This window comes from Triticum urartu, chromosome 5A (genome assembly GCF_056163025.1).
Source record: "Triticum urartu cultivar PI428250 chromosome 5A, HENAU_Tu73, whole genome shotgun sequence".
NCBI classification, from domain to species: domain Eukaryota; kingdom Viridiplantae; phylum Streptophyta; class Magnoliopsida; order Poales; family Poaceae; genus Triticum; species Triticum urartu.
This window is the reverse complement of record NC_141877.1, coordinates 84330673-84358644: the sequence shown is the minus strand read 5'-3', so window position 1 is coordinate 84358644 and position 27972 is coordinate 84330673. Positions and strand designations below refer to the sequence as shown.

Sequence of the window (27972 nt, the reverse complement as noted above, 5' to 3'; positions counted from 1 at the left end):
ATTATTTGGCTTGAAAGCCATGAATCTTCACACATGATAGCTCATTTCCGAGAACACTTTTTTAAAATAACTGCCGTATTACAAGTTTATTATTTTTCCTAGTAACTTGGTCACATATAATGACACAATGTGAAGGTTTTCCAAATTTTTGATTTTTTTTGAATTCTTTATGCCCGTTTCAAAATGCGTTCAAAACAGCGGGCATGACCGTTCCAAGCTAGTGGTTGAATATTGGAATTTTTTTGATGTATCTCTGATCAAATAGATACATTTGAACCTAACCATGACTTTTGGAAAAAAATAAAGAACAAACTATGAGGTAACTGCAGTTCAAATTTGACCCGCTTTCAGCTGAGTCCGCGAGAATTTGTATTTTTCACGAGATGTGGATCGAAACTTTCGAAACCCAATCATTTGGTCAATTTTACATTAAATATGGCCTAATATTTCATAAAATTGATTTGGTCTAATTTTGCAACAAATACATGATAGGTCCTTCACAAAAAAGTCATTTTGAGCACTCAAAAAATCGAAAATGATTTTTTCGTTCAAAGAAAATGAAAACTTTTTAGGCAACGTTATTTTTATACCAAGATGCAAACTTGTGCAAAATATAATCTCATTTAACCAAACTATTTCAAGATGCAAACTTATGCAAATATATTCTTCTTTTTTTGAATTTCTCAGGTCACAAAATAGCTGACATGATTTTAACACGTTATTTTTAGTCAACTACGACCAATTTAGATGGTCATAACGTCATAATGTATTATGATTGGTCCATAGACGTGTCACGCGGATCATGCATCAAACACCGTTGGATGCTCGTTGATCCAACAGCAGTCCTCGATCCTTCCACACCAACCCTAGCTCTATCCTCGTGCTAATTTTACATCCACACCCCGCCTCCTTTCTTTCCCACCGAACCACTCGAACTCCTCTCTCTTCCTCTCCCCACGCGGCCAATCTGCTCTCGCACCCAACCCTAGCTCCCGATGATGCACCGCCGCCCACCATCTTTCCCCACCGACTGCCTGCTTTGCCACCGCCCCACCTTCTCCCCCGAATGCAACATCTTCCCCACCGATGCAGCACATCTGAAACGAATGAGCGCAGCACCTCCTCTCCCGGATTCTGTCGCATCCCGTGGTCACCGCCCTCGTCTACCTCGGCGCCGCGCTTCCCCACCGATGACCTCAATGCCCATCTCGCCCACCGGCGCCGCCCCCACCAACCTTCTCTCTCTCTTCCCTTGGCCGGTGCATGCTTGTGGAGCAAGATTCGCGATGCGCCACATCCGCTCCATCGTCGGCGGTGACTGCTCATCAATGGTCGTGGTCCGGAAGCCCAGCTTCACCTGGGCGCGACGGATATGCGCAAGGGCCGCGCTGCATGAGGAGCCCCCATGCTCGGCCGCCACTTGGTTCACTCCTCTTCTTTCGGCCGCCGGGAGAGGAGCTCGTGGCGGTGATGCTACCGGATCCGCGACGGAGGTGCTTGAGGTCGCCCGCAGCAACAGGAGGCCGAAATGTTTTGGTGAGTTTCCTTTGCTGTCTCCATTGCCTAATTACAGGTCTTGCACACCGAATTCTTGTTTCGCACTGACAAATGATCCTGGCCGCGAATGATCCTTTTGCTATGGAACATCTTCTCGCAGATTGTATTGCCAAGGATTCAGGATGTTGTGGAGTACTAGTTTATAGTACTAGCATAGAAGTGATAGAGTTTCAGAGCAAGGAATAGCCGACAATGTCGGTATTGGTGTAGATTGTAGTACTCTGTAGTTTTACTTGAACAAAGGTGTAGACTATACTCTCTAGTTTTTGCTAAACAGAGTTAAAAGACTATTTTCTGCGGTTTATGCTGAACAGAGTTCTATACTGCATTCTATAGCTTGTGATGAACAGTGTTTCTAGAAGCAAAATATTCGTTCGGTTGGTACCTTCATGTGCTAATGTGTGACGAACATGTGACTTGTTTGTAGCGTCTGTAGAGAAAAATGTTAGTCATAGTAACTGACAGTGTGCCTTGACATGTTTATATGTTATCATGCTTAGGAATCAACTACTATGTATATTTTTTGCATCTCCTTCACATCCAATCATGATTCGGGATGTTGTAGTTCTTGTATGCTATCCTATTCCTACCGGAATAATAGTGAAATGTGTAGGATTGGTATGATGCCCCTGTGTTATTTGTATTCTTCACAGGTTACATGCAGTCAGTCTTCCAAGGTCTGTCGTGCGTACTACTAGTGTTCACAACCTTCCAAGTTCATGGGGGTCTTGTTTGTTTGTTCATGTGGTGACTCTCTTCTACACACTTCATAGTTTCTTCTACATAGGCGCTACATTTTTGGTAAATCATGTGTAGATTATGAAGTAACTTGGGTGCCTCGGTAACCATCTTCTTTGTTCTTTTGCAGTTGTGGAGACCACGGATGGGACTATCGCAGTTGCTTCTGCGTTTCGTGGGCATCTGGAAGGTACTAACTACCATTTCCTCTCTCTAGTTCTTACTCACCACACTACAAGGCAAGGCATTTCTGACCATCGCAGGGCCCTTTGCTACACTTGTTATTCTATGTAATTGGAGAGATGCTCAAAAGGCTTTCTTCCATATGCTTATGTTTTGCTTTATTTAACAATGATACATTACAGGGATCACAAGTTCTTGTCAAAAGCGGTAGAAGAGGGAGTTGACTGTGGCCATGGAGGCATGTTTGGCTCTGACGCCATGGATGTCGTTGCGCTCTCTCATCGTCCCTCCCTGGCCCCTAGGCACATCGGGCCGCTGTGCTTCTTATAGTTTCACATGTAGGCTTTTCAAAGGATTTTGGATGCTGATAATATCAACTTAGTTCCCTGAATGTGATATATAGATTCTCTCCTTGTTTTAACTGATTGCCAGAAACTGTATATCCCTGTTTGACAGTCATGAACTTCTATTGTTGGTAATCTAAAATATTCTGCATATTTAGTGTCCAAATACAGTCCAAAGATAAATCTTAGCTGTAAATATTATGCATATATAGTGTTCAATTTGATCTATAAGATCTGAGTTTATTGTACTATTAATGGTGATAAGATTGCCGCTAGTATATTCTGCACATTTCTTGTTTGGCTCTGGGCTAGAAAATAATGTTAGTTCTACTCCAGCAAAACTTACCAGTTTCTGCCTCTCCCTACTTTATATCATCTGAAGCCCATGACCTTTTTCCCATCCATCCTCGAGCTTTTATTTCTGGGGTTTACTTAATCAGAACTTTCTGATGAGTTACCAGCAATGTTCCTGTACCGAAGCCCTGTCATTGTAGTAGGGTTGCCTGCGGGGCAGTCAGCGCATGTATGATGGTGCATTGCTACCAATCATGTTTGCTTAGATGTTTGGCTTCCTACTTTTGTATTGTTTTGTAATGGATTAGCGACTGGCCTAAATGCTTATATACTTGTTGATGATCTACATTGCCTTGCATGTAATGGATGTCTGGTCCCTGCAATCGAGCATGTACTATTTAACCCCTGAGAGCTAATCACGCAAACAGGGTGCTCATGTGTGCTCCGGAAAATAAGCAGCTTATTTAATACCATAGATATTGAATTGGTTGTGTTAAGTGTAGACGAATGATGTGTGTACCAGTTGTATGATGTAATGCTGAGGTGGGAACTCATTTATTTATACTGTGTAAAACTGACAGTGCCGAACTCATTTATTTATACTGTGTAATGCTGAGTTTCCTTGTGAATTCGTTGTCCTAATCTGGTTTGTGTTCGTCGAATGGAAAGGCTGATGGTGAGAAGTGGAAGTCCCTGAGTGATGTTGTTCCATGGAAGATGCCCGGCCACGTGCAAGCAACAACTCTATTTCAAGGCCTCCCTCTACATCTCCCTGTTTCAATTTCCAGGCTTAGTCCCTAATTTCTGCTGCTCCAAATTTTCTTATATGCTTGACTAAATTTCATTGTTTGCCAATTAAATTGCTTGCTTGATGCCCCAAAAATTCAGTGCAATTTTGTTTACCAATTGGTTTGGTTGGATTTGTCCCAAGTTAACTGTAGTTGTTACAAAATAGATGGCTATTGTCCAATTGGTTCAGTAGAATAAAACTAGATGGCTGACATGTGTTGTTTGCTGATAATTAACAATGTTGGGGCGTTGTATTGAGGTTAACCTGTGAAGAATACTTACTTATGTTCTGACTGGACTTCTTTTATATGTCCAACTGAACTACACACACACATATATACCCACATGTCAAATATATGTTGTTGTATAATGCTTATGCTACTTGTATCACCAATGTTTTCTCACTCTGGTACCCTTATCTTTCTTTATGGTCTTGCCTAACCTTTTACTAATATGTACTCTTTGCTCACAATTAAGTTGTATAAGTTAGGCTGCGATGTTAAGGCTAACCTGATAACACTTGCTTATGAGAACCAATTGGACTTCTTCGATATATTCAAGTGAAGATGTACTATTACTACTGTAGTGAACTTTGTCTATGTTTGATTAGAATCTAAGTGCCATCATTCATATTATGGTATCCTGTTCTCTATGATAACTGTTGTCTTGCAAGATGAATGCATTCTTCTATCCAGCTTTAGTTGTCTTTCATTGTTTTGTACTAGCATTCAGCCCCTCAGCCAACTCGCTCATGATGCACGACAGCAACAACGGGAAGATCATGCTAGTCTGCATCATCAGGCACACCATGGAGATCATCCACCTCCTCACCAATGCCAACCCCATCCAGATCGTCGTTGGCGCCATCATTAACTGGTACCGCCCTATCGATTCCCTTATGTCCCTCCTTGAGATAGCTAGTGTTAGATGCTGTCAGTTGAATGGATGAGAGTGGCACCGCACTAACATTTCATCTGTTTGAATGAATTGCAGGATAAGGCTCCCTACATTGCTCTGGAAACTTGCTGTGTGCAGGGCGACTAGTGATGCGGCACACCAAGTAGCAGCACTAATTGATGAAGGATGGTTGTTGTTAGTTTAGCTCGTTGCAAGCATCTACTGCTGCTGGTAGATATAGAAATGCTGCTAGTAGAAATAGAAATGTTGCTTCATTTTCATGTTAATTCAGTCTCTGTCCAATGTATCTACTATCTACTTTCACGGCTGTTTAAAGAATCCTTTTGTGTTGAAAGAAATGAAAGAAATAAAATGGTTTGAATTCATGCGTACATGCTGAGATGTCAAGCTGGAATAACCATGTCTGTTGTGGAGGTCCAAAATAGATTGCATTGTAAAAGGGCCGAGGCCCAAAAAAAATGAATTATAGAAGGCCACGTCCTAGAAAATAAAAAGAAAAGGAACAACCAGATATATAAAAATGCTGAATTCTTGGGCCAGGCCCATGAAGCCGACCAGAATTAACAAGGAAAAATTCAATAAATGGGCTAATTTATGCTTGGCCCACGTAAAACACCGAACTGGATCGGGCTGATTTAAACCAACGACCTTTTCATTTGATCATAATTTTGCCACGTCAGATTGCCACGTCGGATCCTACGTGGCCTGGGAAGACAGCTAGCGACCAAAACAGAAGGTCGTTAAACTAATGAACTTTTGTTTTGGTTGTTGCCTTCCACGGCCTTCTCATAGAGAAGATTGTTAATTTCAGTTTATGACCGCCAGCTTTTGACCTTCTGTTTTTGGTCACAAAAGGTCGCAAATGAAAAACAATGACCTTTCAGCGACCAATAGTGATAGTCGCAAGTTGACATATTTCTTGTAGTGGGGGCATCGGCCGAAGCGTCCATCTCAGATGGCCTTGAGCTCTTGACAATCGTTGGTGTTGTGGCTGTGTATGTTGTGGAAGGCGCAGAATGGACGGCTGCTCTTGGACGACTCAGGGTGGTCCCGGCCACGCTTCGTGTCCGGCTCCGCCGCGAGCAAAGATACTCCCTTGCGCTTCACGTCCTTGACCTTGGCTTTATTCTCTTCTGGGTCACCAGCAGGGAGCTCGAGGAGGGGGGGACGCCCTTCCTCAGCTCTTGCGCACTTGGTTGCCAGGTTGAACAGCTCCAGAGTCGTGCATAGCTCCTCGTGGATGGCGAGCTCCTCCTTGTTCTTGACATCGTGGACGCCATTGGAAAATGTTGAGATGATGGCCTCATCCGTCACCTTGGGGATCTTGAGGCGAATACTGTTGAAGTGCTGGATGTACTTCTGCGGGGTCTCCTCCGGCTATTGCTTGATGTTGCGCAGGTCACCCACAGCCGGAGGGCGGTCGCGAGTGCCTTGGAAGTTCGCGATGAAGCGGTCACGCATCTCACCCCAGGAGGAGATTGATCCCGCAGGTAGGTTTAGGAGCCACGAGCGAGCGCCATCCTTGAGAGCCATGGGAAACCAGTTCACCATGACTTTTTCATCGCCGTTGGCCTCCCCAATGCTCAGTTCGTAGAGCTGCAGGAACTCCCCGGGGTCGGGGGTGCTATCGTAGCATGGAGGAAGATCCAGCTTGAACTTGTTTGGCCAAACGACAGTGTGCAGCTCGGGAGTGAAGGTGCGACAGCCTGCTGTGGCCACCCGGGCCCTCTGTAGAGGCAGAGCCTGCCCTTGATGTCCGCACAGCTCCGCCGCAGGCGGCACGCGGTCTTGTCATGGGGGTGCCGGGAGCGCTGGAGTGTTTTCTTGCGGTCGAGGGACCTCCTGGCAGCTTCCTTCTTCATGCGCGGGCACACGGCATGGTGGATCACGCCGCGGGACCGCGCGTCTTGGGGCGAGGACACTGTCTTGATGCGGAGGAGGCGGTGGCGCAACATGAGCCGCATGCCTTAGCGCGAGGGCGCCGTCTTGATGCAGGAGCGGAGGAGGCGCCCCGTGAGCTACGTCTCCTGCGGCCGGAGGAGGGGGAGGCAGCGAGAGGGATGGTGCAGGAGAGCCCCCAGTGGCACTAACGATCTCGGCGATGCGGTCCAGCCAGTCCTCATAGAGGTCATCGACCGGGCGGTAGCGCAAGAGCTCGCGTGCCATGAACAGCGCGGTCTACGCGTTTGTGGGCGCGCGACGAGCGTGAGATGATGAGCCGGCCGGAGTCAGTGATGGGGTGGCGGTGCGGCCGTCCCGCCGCACGGAGGGGTGCAGTGATGATGCTTGCTGCTCCTTTGCTGCCGGGCAGGTAGCGGCATTGGCAACAGGTGAGGGAGAACGATGGGGAGGCCCGCTGATAGGGGCCACCTGAGTGACACGGGCGGCGAGGGCGGCCCGGTGCTCGGCGCGGGCTCGACGCGCATCTGCCATGAATGCGGTGGAACGGTGGAACGTGGATCAACAGAAGGAAAGCTTCAGCGCACCCCTACCTGGCACGCCAAATGTCGGATTTCGGGTGCCGAAAAAACCCTTGAGGTTCGAACTCTGGGGTGCACACGAAGATCTCTCCTCCCCCCTAGCTCACGCTCTCACCACAATCTCAAAGCTCAGCACGTTGAACTCGTAGAACAAAGGACACAGGGTTTATACTGGTTCAGGCCACCGAAGTGGTGTAATACCCTACTCCAGTGTGGTGTTGTGGATTGCCTCTTGGGCTGAGGATGAACGAGTACAAGGGAAGAACAACCTCCTGAGGAGAAGTGTCCTTGAGCTCGGTGAGCTTGTGTTGTTGAGGATGATTTGAATGGTCCCAGACCCAGGATCCATCCTCCGTCTAGATCAGTTCTCTCTAGATTAGTTCTCTCTCGATAAGTTGCCTCCTACTATGCTGGCTAGTCCTATTAATAGAGGCCCTGGTCCACTTCCCAAATGTAGGCGGTAAGGGATCCAACAACAACCAAATTTGAAGGGAGACAACTAGTACAAATTATCCTGACAAAAGGTGGTCTTCGCCTGCCAAAGGTTCTGGTGGTGATGCCGTCCTGGGTTCCATGGTGACCTCTGTCCTGCCATCCTACTCGTCTTGGTCTCGTTGCAACGATATGGAAACCTTTGCCCGATGCCTCGGGACTCCTTGCCAGCGCTTGCATTTTTAGCACCAAAGAGGAAACAAGTACACTGCGCGCTGGCGCCCGCTTGGCCTTTGTCATCATGGCTTGCGTCACAGGGACCTCGCGAGGTGCCCCTCGCCTTGATCTCTCCGCCCCTCGCGAGCCAGCCTGGGGAGGCTGCCCCCGAGGAGGTCTTGCATCATCCGCCTCACGAGGCTTGGCCCCTTGCGAGGGTCTTGAGTGTTCGCTGATGAGGATGGGCCATACAGGGCCGCTGGTGGAGCCACGCCATGGGCCGCAGGCAGGCAAGTCTAGGGACCCCCGTTCCCAGGACGCCGACATTAATCCTCATGCCCTTTAACTACTACTTACTCTGACTCGTGCCTTGAACTGCATGGTTTGCAGCTAATGTCTATTACTCTTTTCAATTTTATACACAATTGTCTTAGCGTATCATTGCACCTTACAAGGTTTAAAAGAGAGGAGTGATGTCCCTGTAATCTAGTTCTGTGTTGGACTTGCCCACACAACGTTACAATTGCCTGTTTGTCTGTTCTTAGTTGTTTTGTGATATGAATGATGTCATATTGTGCTTACTGTATTATAAACTTTCTCTCTTTATCCTTAGCTGTCAATACAATGTGAAGAAATAGACAATACATTAGCCATGGAACATGGTCATATGTTTGAAACCTGGTTTTATTATGTACTTTGCAGTAAAATACAACCAATATTTTACATGGCTTCACCAGAATAAGTTCTGTATATAGACCAAAGCTATTTTGTTTGGTTTTTCTACCTTCTTAATATCTTCTATTCTGGTATTAATGTAAAAAATCAACTTTTCAGCAAGCTATGGAAAAAATGGTGGAACCGCCACCTTCTGAAGGTGGCGGGGCAACTATAACCGCAATGTCAGCTCTTGCTACAGTGGGTCAGTACCTTTCCACTAACAATGCCAAAAGCACGTTCCTGCGTAATACTGGGTTGGTTGTTAAGGCAATCTCGTCCAAACTACCTCATGCTCAAGATATGCAAGCTCAAAACAATGTTATATCTGCGCTCCACACACAAGTCCGTTCCCTAACAGAGACCCTTTGTGAAACAAGGACAGACATTGTTTGATGTCGTAAAGATATGTGCATGGTTTTGAAACCAGACTATCAGACATTTGCTATGTTGTTCAGGAGCCTAGGAGAAATGAAGGCGAAGGTTATGGTGCTCCATCGAACAATACAACATGAAAATGTAACAGTTAGGTCAAATGAACTGAGCTTCTAAATTTCTGGTGATGCATTTATCTGCCAGACTATTAACTTTTATGCCAACCTTCATTTTGTTTTATAGTTGTAATTTGTTTTGTTGCGATACAAAATTTGTTCTTAACATGCAACCACCGGCTGAAGAAAACAACAAGCCATTTTTGTATAGTGTAGGGTGCTCCCTATTTTTGCACTGGTGGCGATCTTTGATGCCCAGTGGATGTAATCTGTGCAATCGCCTTAATAACCTAGCGATAGTTTCAGGCTTATTTACTTCCCAGTCTTCACTTTCCCTGGTTTGGTAGTGGCCACAACAACCATGGGCCACATATGGACCATGGTAACCATGACCCTGCTACGGGCCATATGATCCATGGGCCTCCTACGGGCCGTCGGATAAATGGATCTACATGGGCCGTAAATGAGCGTAATTGGTATCAGCCTAGCACGGTAACGGGCTGTTAACAGGACGAAGGACAGTAAAGGGTTAATTCTATCACAGGCATAACGGGGCGTTAATGGTCCATAATATAAGACGAGCTGGAAACGGCGCAACGGGTTAACCAGGAATTGGCCGACTCTTGCCATCGGCCGAATTTGGCCCATTAGGGGAACATGCCACTAATGAGCCGCAAGTAATCGAGGGCCAGAAAGGAGCCCAAGAACGTATGGGACGTCAGTAGGCCGAAAGCTAGCACAGGCTGGAAATGGCCCATGTGAATCATGGGCCGTTACCGGGTACAAAGAAATTTACTGTTCATTCTAGGCTAGAGTCACCGTGGGCCTTTAAAGGGCCTAAAGATACGAAGGCCTCATATGGGCCGAAAGATGTCGTGGGCTATACATGGGCCAAAAGTGAAACAGGCTGGTGTTATATTCGATGGCCCACGTGAGTTGTTGGGCCGATTGGGTAGGCCCTAATAGGTGGTGAGTTACCAGGCCGTAAAATGGGCTATTTGCGAAGATACCGTTAACAGGCTTTTCATGGGCCAGCCCACTAACTTTTGACCAAGTCAAACGGGCCAGCCTTTGTAAGCTAAATGGGCCGGTGGTGGGCCTTCGCACGTGTCGACATATCATAGGCGCCTATCTGACCAACCGACGAGCTGACACGTGTTTCCTCCAGCCAATCAGAATTTTACACTTGGAAATTTCCCATTGGTCCGGGCAGTTAACAGGTTATCGGATCCAAAACCAGACCCGATAGCTTAACAGCAACCCGTTATGGTGGATGCCACATCTCAGTCACCCTTGACAAAAGCACTTATGGGACGCTCGATTTATCGTCATGGAAGTGGACACTTTCGTGATGATAGTTTTGGTAATGTCATGGAACTCTTTTATGACAGCACAAGTATGACTATCTTGATTCTGTCATAAAATCGTCATGGATGTACATGCATGACAGAAAACATGACCTACTGTGACAAACACGTATCATCACGGAACTGTCTTTTTTTGTAGTGTGATGGAAAAATCTGGAGTGAAAACAATGCATTCAGAGCAGCCAGTGCTACCCGTCGAAGCATGTCTCTTGCTGGGTCCCGATAGCTCGTCAGAGATGGATTCGGAGACAGATGACCAGTCCTATTCCCCCACCGAGGTGTGTGCTCTAACTTGGCACGATTATACTGCTCATATCATGCATATGGTGTCTTGCATTGCATAGTTTAGACATCATATACACACTATTCAACACCATGTTCTTAGTTCAGAAATCATATATGTTAATGCCCTCTACTTAGCATATAAATCACATATATGAATTAAATCATGCGATCCTGATTACTTAGATAACATGTATGTCAATTATGTCATGCGATCCTGTTTAGTTACTCATCATATCTTCGAATTATGTTATGCTATGGTATCCAGTTTAGATAGATATCACATATGTGAAATTATGTCATACTATCCATTTTAGTTAAACAATATACATGTCAACTATTTCATGCCCTATTTTTTCCACACTATCTATTGCATCTGTCTCTCATGCAATGTTTGTACATTCAACTATGTTTCCTGTTTACCAGCCATTTGAATTGGAGCGGGTGATGGCAGTATCTAGCACAGTAAAAGCACGATCTTCAAATAAAATAGTGCTACCTCTTGGTGGAGATAGCACCCCTGTTGTACATGCACGAGAACCAGCCCTACAACACATAACCCAGACTCCCACATATTTTACCCCTACTGCCATGGACATAGAACCAGCTTCACCCAATCTAACCCCAACCCCAGCAGATAGTAACCCAGTTCCTGTTGACACATCACCATCTCCACCACAGAGCTCCCAAACAAGAGCAGATAGTAAGGCAGATCCAGTGCCCAAAGCGCCAGTACTACGATAGCGAACCCCAACTCCACCAGTTAGTACATCTATTCCTGTGGAGGAAGCACAACCGGCCATTCATAGTTTAGCATCTATCGCATTTGATGGTGTTAAATCCTATGTGCGTATCTTTCCATCATGGAAATATTATACTGAAGATGAACGAAAATGCTAGTTGCAGGTGTTTGTCTAGGAGTTATGTGTAGGTAATGTTATTCATGGCAACAATTACTTTGCGTTGTCCCATACATTCTACCTCCATGATGGTTATAATACAGCAAATTTTCCCATTTTTCTCTATAGAAAAGGACGGATTGGAAAACTCAGGATGAGGTAACCTGTGCTAAAACCTCTTCTATCTTCAAGAATGCTTGGTGGTAGTATCGGAATTACCTGAAGAAAATGTACTTCACTGGCAAAGAAACTCATCAAATTACCTTACGTTCTCCTGAGACACATTTACTAGACGATGACTGGGAACGCCTTTTTCCGTACTGGTCCCGAACCAAGAATGTGGTAAGGTCTATGAGCTCATTTTATTTTAAGTACTATATGCTTGCGTCTTACTATACTCTGTTCATGTAGAACAAGTGATTAAACCTGAAGAACAACTGTTCTCATTTAAGATTCCATTGCTATCGTGCATACTACTTTGCTCTTGTATCACTGTATTTACTCATACAAACTTATTTTTAAATTGAACGATCCAATGGAAACTCCAATGGAACAACAGGTATGTTTATGCATGTTTCCTTAACAGGTTTGCTCTTATAAATAGCTATGTTGATTTCAATTTCAATTGTGTATATAGTTGACTTCTCATATCATGCACATTACTAGCATCACAACAAGGCCAATAGTGTTGTCGTACATGTAGACCCGTGGTACCCATCTGGAATCTTGTTGTGCCATGTAGTTTCCCACGCTTTGTATTCTTTCGGTGCTACTTTGTCTTGAACTGATATGATTTGAACCATGTCTCTATTTTGATTTGGCAAGACAATGCAGTGATCATAGGACATAGATATATGTTTGTTTGATGCTTTTATAATGTACTACTTGGCAATAGAAGACTTGGTAGTTTAATCTTGTCCACCTTACTAATGAACTGGTTCACCGAAATGAGTTTCATATACTAGTACATGCTAAACCTGTTATCTGTCTGCTTGTTTCTTCTTTTAGAATGTTGACAGAATATTGGGGAAGAGTGCCTTATTCAGCAATGGTAAATGAAGTAATGCAGATAAGGTTCAGGATCGAGAGAGATCCTTGTTGGTCTACAACAAATGTAATAAAATAGCTAAGGAAAAGTATCTTGAAGACAATGAGACAACCCCAAAGTCATGTCTTGGTTTATTGTTCGAGTTACTAGCCTCTACCGCTTGCACAAGCTATTCAAACTCGTTGTTCGAATCAGTTTGGTTTCTTGAGTCTCAACTACAAGCTGAAAGACATCGATCAACTGTGTTGTGACAAGAAGCGGAAGGACTGGAGAAGTCCCTGGAGCATTCTGATGCATACTTTCTGGTGCAACAACAAGCGTTGGAGGATTTTAGCGCCAAATAGGACAAAGCTAATAAGCTATCTAAGTTTATTGCCAGCATGGTGGATACCGAGGATAACGTTTCTTGAGATCTTCTGAAGTTGTTTCAGTTATGGACTTGTTTTGTTGCCCCATTTATTTGCACTGGTGGCCAATTTTGACGGCTAGCGTATGTAATATGCTGCTTTGTTCCCTATATATGCACTGGTGGCGAACTTTGATGCCAAGTGGATGTAATATGTGTAATAGCTGTAATAGGCTAGGGTTAGTTGCTTGCTTATTTATTTCCTTATTGTCTTGTTTAGTTGTTTGCGTGTAGTCACTACAGTTCTTTTTCCACATTTTTCTAGTGGCCACAGTAACCTATTTCTGGTAACTAGGCCACAATAATCATCATGGCAACACACGGACTGTTGTAACCATGGGCCTCCTACGAGCCGTAGGATCCATGGGCCTTATACGTGTCGTAGGATCCATGGACTTTCTACGGGTCGTATGATCCATGGGCCTTGTACGGGCCGTATGATCCATGTGCCTTCTACGGGACGTAGGATCCATGGGCCTTCTACGGGGCGTATAATCATTTCGCCAAAGATGGATCGTACTATTCGTGGACCACAACGGGCCGTTAGTAGGCCGTATTTCATAATGCTATGAATACAGCCCAACGGGTTAACGGCCCACAATGAGGCCTAATGTAACCACAGGCTGAATTTTGCCCACAAACGGAACAGGCCAGTAACGGACCGTAACTAACCGAATTCTAGAAATGAGCCCAAGAATAAATGGGCCCTTAGAAGGCCGAAAGTTAACACGGGCTGGAAATGACCGACGGATTAACGGGCCATTAGTGGGTATAAACCGATACACTATTCATTATGGGCCAGTTTCATCTTGGGCCTTTAAGGGGCTCAGAGTTACAAAGGGCCTCATATGGGCCGAAAGACATCATGGGCCATACATGGGCTGTGTAAGTGCATCTTGTGCCACCCTTAGTTGGTTTTGGAGTATTGACGACAAACTTGGTTGAGGGACTAATGTGTTTGTGAGAATTGCAGGATAACACAGGTATTAGTCCCATATTGATTTGGTTTACCAACCAGAGATGACCCCTAAAAATGTGTGAAGACATTGAAGACAATGGTGGTCTGTGAAGATATTCACAGTGAAGATTATGACCTGAGAAGACAATCACGTGAACACGATGGATTGTGAAGACATAGTTGTTTCGTTGTTTCCTTTTCTTCTTTGTTGAGTCATAGGAACCACCGTACTGTTAAGTGGGGTCCCAGTGAAAAAAGTCAGAGTGACTGAAGTGATGCTCAACCAAATCCTATGTCTTCGAGCGAAGACAATGAGAGCAAATCTTATCCAAAGCTGGATGAGTCAGCTTCACTTGTAGCCAGAGTCAAGCTGTCATGTGTGTTTGAAATCTGACCATTGGACACGTGTCAGTTCCTTAGTGACCCAGTGTCATTTCAGACAAATCAGGTCGGGTTGCCTCCTGGCTATAAATAGCCCACCCCCTACACCATAAATTGGTGGCTTCTCAGAGTTAGTGCACGGCTTTTGTCGTTTGAGAGCAACCCACCTCCGAAGCATTTGAGAGAGAGATCCTTGCGAGGACAAAGCCCAAAACACCTAGAGCCAAAGTGTGTTAGGCATCACTGAAGTCTTTCTATCCACGTGATCTGAAGACTTGTTACACTTGAGGACTGTGAATCCTCCAGCCGGTTAGGCATCACGTTCTGAGCATCCAAGATTCATTGTGGATTGTCGGTGAATGAAGTCTGTGAAGGTTTGCAAGTCTACCTTGAAGACTTACCAGAGTGATTGGGAAATGACTGTGTGTCCTTAGCTCAAGGGGAATAAGGTGAAGATGCAGTCTTCTGAATTAAATCTCAGCCTCCCTAACCAGATGTACAGTTTTCACAGCAACTGGAACTGGTCTACCAAATCCTGTCTTCACCAAGCTACTGGTTCTATCCTTCACTTCCCTTTACTTTACAGTTTGTCTTCATGAAGTCATTGCTTGCGTGTATGATCTGATTGACTTCACTGAGTGAAGACTATTTGCTGTTTGGCTTCATACTATCTTCCATCCTAATCCATACTACCTAGCTGCTGATAGTCTTCAAACCTTCACTTCATTGCTTACTTGACTATGGCCTGTCTAGTGTAGTCTACCTTTCGCTGCATATCAATAGGTTCATTTCTACTGTTTGTCTTCAACTCCCCCGTGTTTTGAAGTCTTCCATAAAAATCACCTATTCACCCCCTCTAGTCGATAACTAGCACTTTCAATTGGTATCAGAGCAAGGTGCTCCCTTGCTCTGTGTGATTCGGTTTAACCACCTGGAGTTTTAGCTATGTCGATTGCGGGGATAATCAAGGTCTCCGTTGCGTGCCCTATCCTCGATGGCACTGATTACCCCAACTGGAAGAATAAGATGCGTATGCATCTTGAAGCCATTGACGTTGACCTCTTGTATGTCGCCAAGAACGACGTTCCCAAGGTCGGTGAAGGTGTCACCGCTGCTAATGTCAAGAGGTTCATTCAACTGGACTCGACCGCCAAGAACATCATCTGTGGTCTCCTGACCAAAGGACAGTACGGCCGTGTGAGTGCACTGGAAACTGCGAAGCTAGTCTGGGACTGGCTCTCCAAGGTCAACGAAGGCGTCCCAACTCACAGAGACTCAAGGATTCATGTTCTTTGCAACCTCTTCAACCGCTTCAAGAGAAACAACAATGAGAATGTCCAGCTCACGTTTGATCGCCTCACTAATATCACAAATGAGCTTCACGCACTCGGCGCCACTGAGATCACCAAGCACAAAATTGTCAAGAAGGTCCTAAGATCACTTGACAGCTCATTTGACACCCTCGCCCTGATGATTCAAGAACTCCCTGACTTCAAGACTCTCGATCCGTCTGATATACTTGAGAGTCTCAACACACATGATTTCCAGTTATCTGAGAAAAGTGATATCTATGGTCCCAACTATGGCCGATCTCGCGCTTTGAAGGCAAGGGTTGTTTCCTCGTCTGAAGAAGAATCTGACGGTAGTTCTGACGATGCTGAAGACATTGGAAAGGAGCTCTCTATGCTTGTGAAGAAGTTCCAGAAGTTTACCAAGAAAAAGTGCTTCAGAAAGTCTTCAATATCCAGCTCAAGAAATGATGAAGCTTCCTCTCGTGACTACAAGAAGAGAACATGCCACAAGTGCAAGAAACCTGGTCACTACATCTCTGAGTGTCCTCAATGGGACAATGAGATGAAGAACAAGAAGAAGAAGAACAAAGAATATGATTCTGATGACAAGAAGAAGAAGAAGAAATCCTCAAAGTCTTCATCAAAATCTTCATCTAAGTCTTGATCACACAAGAAGAGCTCATCAAGCAAGGCTTGTGCGTTTGTTGGCAAGGCGATGGATTCAGAGGAGGAGTCTTCTTCTGAGGAGGCGGAGGTGGAGTCTGAGGAGGAGTCTGATTCAGGGGTGGCAAGCCTGGCTCTAGCTTCAGCATATGTCGCCAAGTCCATCTTCAACACTAAAGACAATGGTCTCGTCACCAACGCTGATGGTGATGATGAGGATGACTCTGCTCCCACCTACTGCTTCATGGCACGTGGTGCCAAGGTAAACTCACGTGATTCTTACATTCAAACATCAAGTGAAGATGACTCTGAATGTGAATCTAAACCTATCTACAAAACACTTACTAAAATTGCAATAGAACAACAAAATGCTATGGAACATATTCAAAAGTTGCTAGAAAAAAGCGATGACCTGTTGGATGCGGAAATGACTCAAACTTAGTCCTTAATAGAAGACATCAAAAGTCTTCACTTTAAGTATGAAGAACTTGAAAGTCATCATGAAACGCTCTCAACCACTCATGAAAAGCACTCCTATGATTATCTTCAAAAAAAGCAAGAGCTAGAGAACTTGAGATCGGCTCATGAAGATCTTCAAAAGGAGAATGAGTCACTCCATGCTCAACAGATCAGTTCCGCCCAGGAAGACTTTGACCCACCATGTTTAAAATGTCTTGAGCGTGATAATGCTGTCTCTATTGCTGGATGTTCTACTGCTTCTACTGTTGCTATGTCTTCACCTCCTGATGTGGAAACTAACCCCTCTTCTGAGGATACCACTACTATTGCTGATGAGAATGCGAGGTTGAAGACATTGCTTGAAACTGGGATGTACAAAAGCCTCAAAGGCATCAGACACTATGCGATGTCCTCAAGAAACAGATTCTGAACCGAAACCCTAGGAAACTGGGTGTTGTGTTCGAGAGGAAAATGAACGTTGATAGTTCATATTGGAAGCCTGAGCAGTACCCCAAAACCACATGTGTTGCTGGAAAGGAACCTTCAGTGGATCCATCTACCTTATCTGGCTTCACCTATGCTAACCTGATTATCATTGATGAATCCTTTGATGCAAACTATAAACTGTTTAAGAATCAGAATGGTGAAGTGTTTGCCAGGTATATTGGTACAAACTGCAGGAACTGACCACCTTTGAAGAAGATCTGGGTTCCCAAAAGTTTTCTTGAGAAACATCCTATGAATGTCATCATGACACCACCAGGGAAGAAGACAAACCCCAGACCAAAGGCTTCATATGGTCCAAAGGCTTCATACAGACAAAGGACTCACCAGAGTCACCCTAACGCAAATGTTTTGCAGGGAAACCATACTCAGACTTATGCATATGAGCGTGTTTCGTCAAACCGCTATGTTCATAAGACCAAGAACTATTCTACTTATTCTTATGAGTATTATTCACCACCTACAAGGCTATTTGCCAGGGCTCCAAAGCCGAAGTTCTCAGATGCTGCACTTAGACTCATTGCTTCTAAGCCACCCCTGAAGTTGTGGGTGGTTAAGAAAAATTAACTCTCTTTTGCAGGGAAAGGTCTCTGGCCAGAAATCAAAGGCGTCTGATGCTTATGCTGGGGACCTAAAACATCTTGTGGGACACAAGATAAAATGTCCAAATGGTCTCATTATGTATTTTGTCCCAGGATTCCTTGACAAACATCCTATTTATCCTAACCAAGACCTGAACTTTCATAATCCGCTTGTTCATCAAATGTTTATGCTTCACAATACCCTTGGTGAAGCCAATCCCCCAAATAGCACTGTAGGGTATGACACCAAAGGCTTCGGAATGGTTTATGGACAGTTGATGCACTGACCACATGACTGGTGATCGAAGTCGTCTCATGGATTCAGCCCTACGTCCATCTAACAAGAGTCACATCACATTTGCTGACACTGGTAAAAGCCAGGTATTGGGTCTAGGTAGAGTTGCAATCTCAAAGGATCAGACATGGATAAAGTGTTGCATGTTGAATCCCTTGGTTTCAACTTAATGTCTGTCTCAATGCTTTGTAATCTGAACATGATTGTGATATTTGGAAAATATCATTGCCTTGTTCTTATGGAATCTGGCAAGTCTCTAGTCTTTGAAGGGCATCAAAAAGACGATCTGTACATGGTAGATTTCTCAGCAGGACCATAGTTGGCCGTATGTCTTCTAGCAAAAGCTTCAGAGTGCTGGCTCTAGCATCGGAGGCTAGGGCATGACGGCATGGGGAACTTGTACACTCTCGCGAAGAAGAAGCATGTTGTAGTTGAAGGAAATATGCCCTAGAGGCAATAATAAAGTTATTATTTATTTCCTTATATCATGATAAAAGTTCATTATTCATGCTAGAATTGTATTAACTGGAAACATAATACATGTGTGAATACATAGACAAACAGAGTGTCACTAGTATGCCTCTACTTGACTAGCTCGTTAATCAAAGATGGTTATGTTTCCTAACCATGGACAAAGAGTTGTCATTTGATTAACGGGATCACATCATTAGTTGAATGATCTGATTGACATGACCCATTCCATTAGCTTAGCACCCGATCGTTTAGTATGTTGCTATTGCTTTCTTCATGACTTATACATGTTCCTATGACTATGAGATTATGCAACTCCCGTTTGCCAGAGGAACACTTTGTGTGCTACCAAACGTCGCAACGTAACTGGGTGATTATAAAGGAGCTCTACAGGTGTCTCCAAAGGTACATGTTGGGTTGGCGTATTTCGAGATTAGGATTTGTCACTCCGATTGTCGGAGAGGTATCTCTGGGCCCTCTCGGTAATGCACATCACTTAAGCCTTGCAAGCATTGCAACTAATGAGTTAGTTGCAGGATGATGTATTACAGAACGAGTAAAGAGACTTGCCGGTAACGAGATTGAACTAGGTATTGAGATACCGACGATCGAATCTCGGGCAAGTAACATATCGATGACAAAGGGAACGACGTATGTTGTTATGCGGTCTAACCGATAAAGATCTTCGTAGAATATGTAGGAGCCAATATGAGCATCCAGGTTCCGCTATTGGTTATTGACCGGAGATGTGTCTCGATCATGTCTACATTGTTCTCGAACCCGAAGGGTCCGCACGCTTAAGGTTTCGATGACAGTTATATTATGAGTTTATGAGTTTTGATGTACCAAAGTTAGTTCGGAGTCTCGGATGTGATCACGAACATGACGAGGAGTCTCGAAATGGTCGAGACATAAAGATTGATATATAGGATGGCTATATTCGGACACCGGAAGTGTTCCGGGTGATTTCGAAGAAAACCGGAGAGTCGGAGGGTTATCGGAACCCCCCCCCCCCCGGGAGAAGTAATGGGCCATATGGGCCTTAGTGGAGATAGGGGGGCAGCCAAAGGTGGGCCGCGCGCCTCCTCCCCCCCTTGTTCCGAATTGGACTAGGAGAGGGGGGGCGGCGCCCCCCTTTCCCTCTCCCTCCCCACTTCCTTCCCCCTCCTAGTAGGAGTAGGACTCCTCCTTGATGCGCCATAGAGGGCCGGCCGGCATCCTCCCCATGATCCTTTATATACGGGGGTAGAGGGCACCCCTAGATACACAAGTTGATCCACGTGATCATATTATTAGCCGTGTGCGGTGCCCCCTTCCACCATAGTCCTCGATAATATTGTAGCGGTGCTTAGGCGAAGCCCTGCGACGATAGTACATCAAGATCGTCACCACGCCGTCATGCTGACGGAACTCTTCCCCAACACTTTGCTGGATCGGAGTCCGGGGATCGTCATCGAGCTGAATGTGTGCTAGAACTCATAGGTGCCGTAGTTTCGGTGCTTGATCGGTCGGGCCGTGGAGACGTACGACTACATCAACCAAGTTAACGCTTCCGTTGTTGATCTACAAGGGTACGTAGATCACACTCTCCCCCTCTCGTTGCTATGCATCACCATGATCTTGCGTGTGCTTAGGAAATTTTTTGAAATTACGACATTCCCAACGGTGGCATCCGAGCCTAGGTTTTCTGTGTTGATGTTATATGCACGAGTAGAACACAAGTGAGTTGTGGGCGATATAAGTCATACTGCTTACCAGCATGTCATACTTTGGTTCAGCGGTATTGTTGGACGAAGCGGCCCGGACCAACATTACGCGTACGCTTACGCGAGACCGGTTCTCCCGACGTGCTTTGCACAAAGGTGGCTAGCGGGTGACAGTTTCTCCAACTTTAGTTGAACCGAGTGTGGCTACGCCCGGTCCTTGCGAAGGTTAAAATAGCACCAACTTGACAAACTATCGGTGTGGTTTTGATGCGTAGGTAAGATTGGTTCTTGCTTAAGCCCGTAGCAGCCACGTAAAACTTGCAACAACAAAGTAGAGGACGTCTAACTTGCTTTTTGCAGGGCATGTTGTGATGTGATATGGTCAAGACATGATGCTAAATTTTATTGTATGAGATGATCATGTTTTGTAACCGAGTTATCGGCAACTGGCAGGAGCCATATGGTTGTCGCTTTATTGTATGCAATGCAATCGCGCTGTAATGCTTTACTTTATCACTAAGCGGTAGCGATAGTCGTGGAAGCATAAGATTGGCGAGACGACAACGATGCTACGATGGAGATCAAGGTGTCGCGCCGGTGACGATGGTGATCATGACGGTGCTTCGAAGATGGAGATCACAAGCACAAGATGATGGTGGCCATATCATATCACTTATATTGATTGCATGTGATGTTTATCTTTTATGCATCTTATCTAGCTTTGATTGATGGTAGCATTATAAGATGATCTCTCACTAATTATCAAGAAGTGTTCTCCATGAGTATGCACCGTTGTGAAAGTTCTTCGTGCTGAGACACCACGTGATGATCGGGTGTGATAGGCTCTACGTTCAAATACAACGGGTGCAAAACAGTTGCACACACAGAATACTCAGGTTATACTTGATGAGCCAAGCATATACAGATATGGCCTCGGAACACGGAGACCGAAAGGTCGAGCGTGAATCATATAGCAGATAGGATCAACATAGCGATGTTCACCAATGAAACTACTCCATCTCACGTGATGATCGGACAAGGTTTAGTTGATTTGGATCACGTAATCACTTAGAGGATTAGAGGGATGTCTATCTAAGTGGGAGTTCTTTAAGTAATATGATTAATTGAATTTAAATTTATCATGAACTTAGTCCTGGTAGTATTTTCCAAATTATGTTGTAGATCAATAGCTCGCGTTGTTGCTTCCCTGTGTTTATTTTGATATGTTCCTAGAGAAAATTGTGTTGAAAGATGTTAGTAGCAATGATGCGGATTGGAACCGTGATCTAAGGTTTATCCTCATTGCTGCACAGAAGAATTATGTCCTTGATGCACCGCTAGGTGACGGACTATTGCAGGACCAGATGCAGATGTTATGAACGTTTGGCTAGCTCAATATGATGACTACTTGATAGTTTAGTGCACCATGCTTAAAGGCTTAGAAACGAGACTTCAAAGACGTTTTGAACGTCATGGAGCATATGAGATGTTCCAGGAGTTGAAGTTAATATTTCAAGGAAATACCCGAGTTGAGAGATATGAAGTCTCCAACAAGTTCTATAGCTAAAAGATGGAGGAGAATCGCTCAACTAGTGAGCATGTGCCCATATTGTCTGAGTACTACAATCGCTTGAATCAAGTGGGAGTTAATCTTCCAGATAAGATAGTGATTGACAGAATTCTCTAGTCACCATCACCAAGTTAGTAGAACTTCGTGATGAACTATGATATGCAAGGGATAATGGAAACGATTCCCAAGCTCTTCGTAATGCGGAAATTGATGAAGGTAGAAATCGAGAAAAACATCAAGTGTTGATGGTAGACAAGACCACTAGTTTCAAGAAAAAGGCAGAGGGAAGAAGGGGAACTTCAAGAAGAACAGCAAGCAAGTTGCTGCTCAAGTGAAGAAGCCCAAGTCTGGTCCTAATCCTGAGACTAAGTGTTTCTACTACAAAGGGACTGGTCACTGGAAGCAGAACTACCCCAAGTGATTGGCAGATAAGAAGGATGGCAAAGTGAACATAAGTATATTTGATATACATGTTATTGATGTGTACTTTACTAGTGTTTGCAGCAACCCCTCAGTATTTGATACTAGTTCAGTTGCTAAGATTAGTAACTTAAAACGGGAGTTGCAGAATAAACAGAGACTAGTTAAGGGTGAAGTGACGATGTGTGTTGGAAGTGGTTCCAAGACTGATATGATCATCATCGCACACTCCCTATACTTTCGGGATTAGTGTTGAACCTGAATAAGTGTTATTTGGTGTTTGCGTTAAGCATGAATATGATTTGATCATGTTTATTGTAATACAGTTATTCATTTAAGTAAGAGAATAAATTGTTGTTCTGTTTACATGAATAAAACCTTATATAGTTACACACCCAATGAAAATAGTTCGTTGGATCTCGATCGTAGTGATACACATAATCATAATAATGAAACCAAAAGATGCAAAGTTAATAATGATAGTGCAACTTATTTGTAGCACTGCCGTTTAGGTCATATTGGTGTAAAGCGCATAAAGAAACTCCATGCTGACGGGATTTTGGAATCACTTGATTATGAATCACTTGATGCTTGCGAACCATGCCTCATGGGCAAGATGACTAAGACTCTGTTCTCCGGAGCGAGCAACTGACTTATTGGAAATAATACATACTAATGTATGCGGTCCGATGAGTATTAAGGCTCACAGCAAGTATCGTTATTTTCTGAACTTCACAGATGATTTGAGCAGATATGGGTATATCTACTTGATGAAACATAAGTATGAAACATTTGAAAAGTTCAAAGAATTTCAGAGTGAAGTGGAAAATCATCGTGACAAGAAATTAAAGTTTCTACGATCTGATCGTGGAGACAAATATTTGAGTTACGCGTTTGGTCTTCAATTAAAACAATGTGGAATAGTTTCACAAACTCATGCCACTTGGAACACCACAGCATAATGGTGTGTCCGAACGTCATAACCGTACTTTATTGGATATAGTGCAATCTATGATGTCTCTTACCGATCTACCACTATCGTTTTGGGGTTATGCATTAGAGACAGTTGCATTCACGTTAAAAGGGCACCATCTAAATCTGTTGAGACGACACCGTATGAACTCTGGTTTGGCAAGAAACCAAAGTTGTCGTTTCTTAAAGTTTGGGGTTGCAATGCTTATGGATCCTTTCTAGAGAAGGAGGTTCTCTCGAAAGAAGTGAGTGGGAGGAAAGTAGAACTTGATAAGGTAATTGTACCTTCTCCCTTATTGGAAAGTAGTTCATCACAGAAATCTGTTCCTGTGACTACTACACCAATTAGTGAGGAAGCTAATGATGATGATCATGTAACTTCAGATCAAGTTACTACCGAATCTCGTAGGTAAACCAGAGTGAGATCCGCACCAGAGTGGTACGGTAATCCTGTTATGGAGGTCATGCTACTTGACCATGACGAAACTACGAACTACGAACTATGAAATCTGAGATGGGATCCATGTGTGAGAACAAAGTATGGACTTTGGTTGACTTGCCCGATGATCGGCAAGCAATTGAGAATAAATGGATCTTCAAGAGGAAGACGGACGCTGATAGTAGTGTTACTATCTACAAAGCTAGAATTGTCGCAAAAGGTTTTCGACAAGTTCAAGGTGTTGACTACGATGAGAGTTTCTCACTTGTATCTATGCTTAAGTCTGTCTGAATCATGTTACAATTGCCGCATTTTATGAAATCTGGCAAATGGATAAACAAAACTGCATTCCTTAATAGATTTATTAAAGAAGAGTTGTATATGATACAACCAGAAGGTTTTGTCAATCCAAAAGGTGCTAACAAAATATGCAAGCTCCCGGGATCCATCTATGGACTTGTGCAAGCATCTCGGAGTTGGAATATACGCTTTGATAAGTTGATCAAAGCATATAGTTTTATACAGACTTGCGATGAAGCCTGTATTTACAAGAAAGTGAGTGGGACCACTACAACATTTCTGATAAGTATATGTGAATGACATATTGTTGATCGGAAATAATGTAGAATTATTCTGCAAAGCATAAAGGAGTGTTTGAAAGGAATTTTCCAAAGAAAGACCTCAGTGAAGCTGCTGACATATTGAACATCAAGATCTATAGAGATAGATCAAGACGCTTGATAAGTTTTTTTCAATAAATACATACCTTGACAAGATTTTGAAGTAGTTCAAAATAGAACAGTCAAAGAAAGAGTAAGACTCAAAGACCGACCACGGCAGAAGATAGAAAGAGAATGAAAGTCATTCCCTATGCCTCAGCCATAGGTTCTATAAAGTATGCCATGCTGTGTACCAGATCTATTGTATACCCTACACTGATTTTGGCAAGGGAGTACAATAGTGATCTAGGAGTAGATCACCGGACAGCGGTCAAAATTATCCTTAGTGGAATAAGGATATGTTTCTCGATTATGGAGGTGACAAAAGGTTCATCGTAAAGAGTTACATCGATGCAAGTTTTGACGCTGATCTAGATAACTTTAAGTCTCAATCTGGATACATATTGAAAGTGGGAGCAATTAGCTAGAGTAGCTCCATGCAGAGCATTGTTGACATAGATATTTGCAAAATACATATGGATCTGAATATTGCAGACCCGTTGACTAAAATTCTCTCACAAGCAAAACATGATCACACCTTAGTACTCTTTGGGTGTTAATCACATAGCGATGTGAACTAGATTAATGAATCTAGTAAACCCTTTGGGTGTTGGTCACATGGCGATGTGAACTATGGGTGTTAATCACATGATGATGTGAACTATCCATGTTAATCACATGGTGATGTGATCTAGATTATTGACTCTAGTGCAAGTGGGAGACTGAAGGAAATATGCCCTAGAGGCAATAATAAAGTTATTATTTATTTCCTTATATCATGATAAAAGTTTATTATTCATGCTAGAATTGTATTAACCGGAAAAATAATACATGTGTGAATACATAGACAAACAGAGAGTCACTAGTATGCCTCTACTTGACTAGCTCGTTAATCAAAGATGGTTATGTTTCCTAACCATGGACAAAGAGTTGTCATTTGATTAACGGGATCACATCATTAGTTGAATGATCTGATTGACATGACCCATTCCATTAGCTTAGCACCCGATCGTTTAGTATGTTGCTATTGCTTTCTTCATGACTTATACATGTTCCTATGACTATTAGATTATGCAACTCCCGTTTGCCAGAGGAACACTTTGTGTGCTACCAAACGTCACAACGTAATTGGGTGATTATAAAGGAGCTCTACAGGTGTCTCCAAAGGTACATGTTGGGTTGGCGTATTTCGAGATTAGGATTTGTCACTCCGATGGTCGGAGAGGTATCTCTGGGCCCTCTCGGTAATGCACATCACTTAAGCCTTGCAAGCATTGCAACTAATGAGTTAGTTGCAGGATGATGTATTACAAAACGAGTAAAGAGACTTGCCGGTAATGAGATTGAACTAGGTATTGAGATACCGACGATCGAATCTCGGGCAAGTAACATACCGATGACAAAGGGAACGACGTATGTTGTTATGCGGTCTGACCGATAAAAATCTTCGTAGAATATGTAGGAGCCAATATGAGCATCCAGGTTCCGCTATTGGTTATTGACCGGAGACGTGTCTCGGTCATGTCTACATTGTTCTCGAACCCAAAGGGTCCGCACGCTTAAGGTTTCGATGACAGTTATATTATGAGTTTATGAGTTTTGATGTACCGAAGTTAGTTCGGAGTCCCGGATGTGATCACGGACATGACGAGGAGTCTCTAAATGGTCGAGACATAAAGATTGATATATTGGACGGCTATATTCGGACACCGGAAGTGTTCCGAGTGATTTCGGAGAAAACCGGAGAGCCGGAGGGTTACCGGAACCCCCCCGGGAGAAGTAATGGGCCATATGGGCCTTAGTGGAGAGAGAGAGGGGCAGCCAAAGGTGGGCAGCGCGCCTCCTCCCCCCCTTGGTCCGAATTGGACTAGGAGAGGGGGGGGGGGGGGCGGCGCCCCCCTTTCCCTCTCCCTCCCCACTTCCTGCCCCCTTCTAGTAGGAGTCCTTCTCCTACTAGGAGGAGGACTCCTCCTTGGCGCGCCATAGAGGGCCGGCCGACCTCCTCCCCTTGATCCTTTATATACGGGGGTAGAGGGCACCCCTAGATACACAAGTTGATCCACGTGATCATATTCTTAGCCGTGTGCGGTGCCCCCTTCCACCATAGTCCTCGATAATATTGTAGCGGTGCTTAGGCCAAGCCCTGCGACGGTAGTACATCAAGATCGTCACCACGCCGTCGTGCTGACGGAACTCTTCCCCGACACTTTGCTGGATCGGAGTCCGGGGATCCTCATCGAGCTGAACGTGTGCTAGAACTCGGAGGTGCCGTAGTTTCGGTGCTTGATCGGTCGGGCCGTGGAGACGTACGACTACATCAACCAAGTTAACGCTTCCATTGTCGATCTACAAGGGTACGTAGATCACACTCTCCCCCTCTCGTTGCTATGCATCACCGTGATCTTGCATGTGCGTAGGAATTTTTTTGAAATTACTACATTCCCAACAGTAGGAATCGAGGGCGTCAAGTTCAAGAAGGATCATCTATGTGGTGCCTGCAAAGCTGGTAAGATGACTAGGGCCAAGCATCCCTCAAAGAAAATCATGACGACATCTCGTCCCTTCGAGCTACTTCACATGGACTTATTTGGTCATACTCACTACTCTACCCTTACTACCACTGCTTGCCTCTATGGCTTCGTCATTGTTGATGACTACTCAAGATATACATGGGTGCACATAATCCTCTATAAGAATGAAGTGCAGGATGTCTTCAGACAGTTCGCCAATTGTGCCATGACCAACTATGGCATCAAGATCAAGCACGTCATAAGTGACAATGGCATAAAATTCAAGAACGTCGGCCTCGACACTTATCTCGATACATTGGGCATCACTCATGAGTTCTCAACTCCATACACACCTCAGTAGAATGGCATCGTGGAGCGCAAGAACAGAACCCTCATTAGTTGGCGTGGATGATGCTTGATGAGTACAAGACACCAAGGAAGTTCTGGCCTGAAGCCATTGATACTGCGTGCCACGTCATCAACCGTGTTTATCTCCACAAGCTTCTAAAGAATACATCATATGAACTACTAACTGGTAAGAAGCCAACTGTCATCTACTTCATAGTATTTGGTGCTAGGTCCTGGATCAAGGATCTGAATCACACTTCAAAATTTGCACCAAAAGCACATGAAGGTATTATGCTTGGCTACGGAAAGGATTCGCACTCCTATAGAGTCCTCAACCTCTTTCACAATAAAGTGGTTGAAACTGTGGATGTGCGGTTCGATGAGACTAACGGCTCGCAAAGAGAGCACCTGCCAAATGTGCTAGATGAAGTATCACCAAGTGAATCCATCAAGCTTATAGGTACTGGAGAAATCATACCTTCAGAGGCTCAGGCTGAAGAAGAAATCATCATTTCTGCACCTAATC

The 27972-nt window shown here is 44.2% G+C and overlaps 1 protein-coding gene across 1 annotated transcript; it reads left to right on the top strand.

The window, feature by feature from the left end:
- The first annotated feature begins 998 nt into the window (after window positions 1-998).
- On the top strand, window positions 999-5007 carry LOC147970408 (uncharacterized). Its single transcript, XM_087523422.1, has 5 exons — window positions 999-1536; window positions 2426-2485; window positions 2648-2761; window positions 4631-4781; window positions 4899-5007. Exons 1-5 carry the CDS (start codon window positions 999-1001, stop codon window positions 5005-5007), a joined length of 972 nt encoding a protein of 323 aa, XP_087379548.1.
- The last annotated feature ends 22965 nt before the right edge of the window (window positions 5008-27972 follow it).